This window comes from Vollenhovia emeryi, unplaced genomic scaffold, assembly GCF_000949405.1.
Source record: "Vollenhovia emeryi isolate VEMERY1.0 unplaced genomic scaffold, V.emery_V1.0 DF939466.1, whole genome shotgun sequence".
NCBI lineage: Eukaryota > Metazoa > Arthropoda > Insecta > Hymenoptera > Formicidae > Vollenhovia > Vollenhovia emeryi.
Window position 1 is genome coordinate 56,559 of NW_011966900.1, and position 5,857 is coordinate 62,415.

At 33.3% G+C, this 5,857-nt stretch overlaps 1 protein-coding gene across 2 annotated transcripts in view; it reads right to left on the bottom strand.

The window, feature by feature from the left end:
• LOC105557506 overlaps positions 1–5,857 on the bottom strand; it is an 11,018-nt gene that overhangs the window by 1,708 nt on the left and 3,453 nt on the right. The window contains exons 2-7 of one of the 2 annotated variants that reach the window (XM_012004760.1): positions 5,001–5,293; positions 4,672–4,930; positions 4,365–4,427; positions 1,903–2,106; positions 815–1,136; positions 512–656 (exon numbers count right to left, since the gene is read on the bottom strand). In XM_012004760.1, coding sequence (XP_011860150.1) covers positions 512–656; positions 815–1,136; positions 1,903–2,106; positions 4,365–4,427; positions 4,672–4,930; positions 5,001–5,293 — 1,286 coding nt within the window. The remainder of the gene's footprint in view (positions 1–511; positions 657–814; positions 1,137–1,902; positions 2,107–4,364; positions 4,428–4,671; positions 4,931–5,000; positions 5,294–5,857) is intronic. The other variant, XM_012004761.1, reaches the window with a different exon arrangement.

Below are 5,857 nucleotides of genomic sequence, written 5' to 3' on the forward strand. Positions count from 1 at the left end.
AAGTATGTTACAATAGACAAAAATTTTCAACAATTGGAGCACCATTGCAACAGCATATTCCTGAGATCAAATCAAGTAAAAAAAGTCCTGTACTACTTTTCCCCCCCGACAAACAGTTATCGAAATATCATAAGCTAAACATGGAAAAAGTTAAAATTTTCGTTTGAATAACCCAAAAAGTATTAGGCAAATCAAGTTTCAGACAAAAGTTGTACATGTTAATTATTAGAATAAGATAGTATAATAAACAATAGGGGATTCTATTAAAAAAATTAAAGGTGACCTTCACGTGATCTTCAAGCAACTATTCAAGGTCACACAAATGATACCGTCTTATGTCCCCCTCGAAACCAAACAACTTTTGTCTGAAACGTTTTTTCTACGATCAAAAATAAAAAAGTTATTTGGGGTGGGACATTAAATTGGGACACTCTGTGTGTATATATATATATACAATATATATGCTTTAACAATTGTTATACTTCAAGAAACTAATTTGTTATTAACTAACCTGCCAATCGCAAAATTTTTTTGAGTTTCTAGTATTTTATTGTCTCGCCTTTTATTTTTAACACTTGCATGATGCCCACCTACTTCAGATGTTTGTAGACGTTTTAGTTTCAGCTCTTCATCAATTATCAATTTGCGTAGATTATCTATAAAAAAATGTTATTAATTAAACTGTTTCATAAAATAGAAAAAAATTAATATCAAGAGACGCAATAGTATCTCACACCAATAATTATATAATTAAAATGTTTTGTTTTTAATATTCCGTTTGTACAAATTAAAAATATTAAAAATATAGTAATACCTAAGAAATTCCAAACGTTTCCATGAGCTTTGTCGAATTTTTTTCCTACTATATTATGAAAACTCTCTGTTATATTATTTGTTCTTGCAGGACAATCATAAACACTAACTTTTGATGCCATTGGTAACCAAGTCTTACGTACATAAGCCAGAAAATCATTAAGAGCAGGATATTTAGAAGAAGTTTGATTAACTTCAAGTTGTATAATGGAAAGTGCTTTCTCAAAGCAATCAGAAGGAATCAATGCCATAGTCATAGTCATAGATAAAACACTTCTTGGTGCGTCTATTAATCCTAATCGCCGCCATTGACGCAAAAGTGCCTATAAGTGTATATAAATATATTACTAGTAAGAATACTCTTAAAAGTCGCCTGCAGTAATTAACAACATCAGTGATTTTTATCGACCATATCTGGCAATTAAAATTTTTATTGCGAAAAATATTACCCCAGCCAGGATTCGAACCTGGGCTGGCTAACACGCCCGTCACGGATTGTAGGGAGGTCCCAGGTTCGAATCCTGGCTGGGGTAATATTTTTCGCAATAAGAATTTTAATTGCCAGATACGGTCGATAAAAATCACTGATGTTGTAAATATATTACTATTTATAAAAAAATTGATAACTTTAATTCGACTGAACTGATATTTATTGTGAGTAAAATTTCACAACGTTTAAATAATTGAGTAAAGTTTCACAACGTTTAGACTTTTGATTTGGATCCTTTATAAGTAGGATCTAAGATAAAAAATCAGCACACAATAAACAGTTAACAGAATGTTATTTGAATCATAATTATTTAGTTCTTTGTGGGTTGCTATCGTTCTAAGATGCATTAATAATATTAACGTTTCGAGAACATTGTAATTTATTTCATTAACGCGTGGAACAACTGATAATAATATAATTACTAAATCATTATAAATATAATTAATAACGTAATCTCTAAATCATTATAAATACCCGGAAAGCTTTAAAAGTATAATTGTACCTATATGTATCATAATTAATTTTATCTATATTAAATAGTAAGGAATAAGTTATCGAATTAAATATCAATATTTAATTATTCTAAAAAATTATAATACTTGATTAAAATGGAACCAGCATCCATGAGCCTCTGCTGCAGGAAATTGTTCATTTATCACTTTCAAGGCAGCAACCTCATAATCGCTCATTATAAACTTTACATTTTGTTGAAGCATTGGTACTAATTCCATAATTTTTTTCCACATAGCTGTGTACATATTACTAGAGCGACTTTCACATAGGACAAAGACCATACCAATACCCTGTAAAGAAATATACTCGTATATATGAGATTGTGTATGCACGTGCGTGCGTGCGTGTGTGTAAAACAAATTGAATTATCCATTATCAAAATCAGTATTAATTTATTTAAATATGAAAATGAGGAATAAAAATATCTAATATAATGTCTGAATTGTAAATATATTATTCGAATTTTATTATTATTTAGAAAAACCAAATGTTTAGCAAATATACAAATTTATTTAAAAAATAAAACTAGTCAAGTTGTGTGTGACTATGTTGATAATTCTTAGTTTTTATGTATATATAAAATAATATTTTTTTGTAATATTTTCAAACTTTCTATATTTATAAGATAATAAAACCAATATACAGGGTGTCTCATTTGAAATGATCCACGCAAATATCTCCAAAAATATGAGAGATACGGAAAAACGTTTCAAACAAAAGTTTTATGGTTTCGAGGGGGACATAAGATGGTGTCATTCATTTGAACTTGGATACTCATTTGAAGGTCACGTGAAGGTCATTTTCAATTTTTGAAATGGAACCCTCTATTATTTATTATACTGTCTTATTCTACTAATTACTGTGAACAACTTTTGTCTGAAACATTTTTTTATTTACCTAATACGTTTTGAGATATTCAAGAGAAAATTTATAATTTTTTCAATGTTTACTTTATGATATCTCGATAACTGTTTGTTGGAGGAAAAAGTAATACAGAACTTTTTTACTTGATTTGGTCTCAAGAATGTAACATACATAATGTATTGTAACATACATAAAATTTACATACACAAAAATTTTCAATAATTGGAACACTATTGCAACAGCATATTCCTGAGATTAAATCAAGTAAAAAAGTTATGTACTACTTTTCCCTCCGACAAAGAATTATCGAGATATCATAAGGTAAACATTGAAAAAGTTATAAATTTTCTCTTGAATATCTCAAAAAGTATTATACAACTAAAACAATGTTTTAAACAAAAGTTGTTCATATTAATTAGTAGAATAAGGTAGTATAATAAACAATTGAGGGTTCCATTAAAAAATTGAAGGTGACCTTTACGTGACCTTCAAATAACTATCTAAGGTCAAGTCAATAGCACTTCCTTATGTCTCCCTTCGAACCAAACAACTTTTGTTTGAAACGTTTTTCCGTATCTTTCATATTTTCGGAGATATTTGCGTAGATCATTTAAAATGAAACAGCCTGTATATAATTAAATCAGTATTCTTTTGTAAAAAGACTTAATTTCAAACAAGATCCAATTATTATTTTCTTTATGTGTTCGTCTGTTACTTATTAAATAATATTCACACATATGCCATACTAACAAACTAATAATTGTACACACGATGTAACAATGCACCTCCGATGCATCATTCCCCGGCCAAAACACCCACCGAATGCCGCCCGACTGAACATCGTCGGGCGAGAAGCAGGCGCAACGCGCCGCATAAAGGCCGCGAAACTCGCGCGCGCCGGGCCGATCCACCGGGGCCACGATCGGATCCGAGCACGCACCGCGGCACCGAGCCACGTACAGGCGTCGCGCGTCGACGTGCACGCGTACCAACCGACTCGCTTATGAAGCGGAATGATTAACCGATATAAAAGCCGGCTAATCATTCCTAAAAAGACACTCTCCTGGAGACCGGCTACCGAGCACGATCCGTTCATCCGCCAGCCTCGACAATAAGCTCCTTCAGCACGAAAGCCGTGGGGAACTGGGTGGTGGAGAGTACTCCGTCACCGCCGAGCTTCGCTCTCCGCCTCAACCGTGACTTCTCGGAACCCGTGGCAACTACCCGACCAGACATCGACCGCAGCCGCCGGATCCGTGAAGCGGAGAGTGTTCCGCTTCCGCCGAGTATTCTCGGCACCCGCGCCTAACGGGAGACTCCATTTGCGGTATCGGACCGCTCGCGCCCGTTCCTACGTCGCGGACACCTACGCCTCCAGAACACGAGGCCGACCGAGGAACTCGCGTCACTTGTAAATATCTGAATCAGACACGTGCGTTGAATATTTGTCCGTCCGTCCCGCGTATATAATGCGCCCGTGCCGTACCCATTCCACGAGGTAACGCGATCCGCCCGCATCGCACTGCGGGCCGACTTCCGGCGCGCACGCGCCCGGTCGTCCCGCACACCGCGTTCCCGCATATGATATAATATATAATAGCATTGTACATATTCCATCACATCGTCCGCGAGGAAAACGATTAGGCAACGTTTCACTACATTATAGCGTACTTTTCATACTTACAACATTCATGTATCGGGTATGAATCGAATACATTTGGCTCATTAATGGTATACGTGGAACAATCTAAAACAATTAACATAATTTAAACATATAATTTATTTAGATATATAGGAACATAATAATAATCAATGAAACTATAACTTCTTATTGTCGCCAGTGATAATTAACAACGAAAGGTACTTCCTGTCGAACAGACTGACAAATTTATTAAAATAAGAAACTTATTGCGAAAAATATTACCTCAATCAGGGTTTGAATAATAATAATGTTATTATGTTACAAGTTTTAATGTTATAAATGAACTTACATTAAATGTACCATCTACGTAAAGTTCTGTTGATTTTTGCAGTTCTTGTAACAATTCATTACTTGAAAATATCAGTGCTTTCTTTCCATCGATGCAGGTCACACTTCCTTTGTAAAATTTTTCCATAGGTACATATGTTGATAAATTTGCAGCAAAAGATTCCACATTTTTCGGTAAACTTGGACGTAGTTTAATTCTTTCACGGTACAATGTAGATTTCAATGTTGCGTATGACAATCTTATGGCTGTTTCAGGATATCTAAATATCCAGGCAACAATTACAAATTGTTTATCAGTTTTAAATGTAATGAATAATGATATGTACTTACTTTCTGCACACACTATCAAATATTTCTTTCAAAGATAAGTGTGACTCTCGACAAAGTTTCAGCATTTCTTGTTTCATGATAGATTGTTTTACTTTCTCTTGTGCCTCAATATGATTATGACCATGGAGTAAATGTATTTTGCCATCATTATCAATATATATAGTACCAGGACATTTTGAACAACGTCGAGTACTACATCGTAGAATTTTCTTATTACGAACATCTTGGTTATAAGTAAAATCGTTGTAAACATACACTGTGGTACCAGGTTGTTTTCCACGTATCTCTTGCATCTAGAAAAAGTGATAACAAAAACAGTAGGCTAAACAGAACATAATACTTTGAATGAAGCCAGAGAATAAAATAAAAATTTGAAACAAATGAAATCTTACTAAGAAATAAATTAAACAATTAAAATACAATTATTTGTCCTACTAGTTTACAATTAAAGAATCTGTTTAAAGTTATTCTATTTTTCGAATAGGAAATCAAAACATATTGTAATCATTATTACAGCTTAATCATTTGATATATCAAGAAGACGCAACAATCTAGTGAAGGATAATTACTACAGGTAAATTGCACTTTTATTGCACAAAGAATCATCGAACCAAATAACTTCATCAAAGTGAAAGAATGGAATTTGTGGACTTTACTTAACTTAATTTTCAATAGCGTATTTACATATACATAAATATTCAACATAAGAACAAATAATGTACGAGGGTGAGTAAAAAATTATCTGCACTTTTCGTTCTACAATTTATTTACACAAAAATAGGGGTTTAATGTATACATTATTTTTCAACATAGTCTCCTCCCTTGGCAATGCACTTGGTCCAGCAGTTCACAAGCTT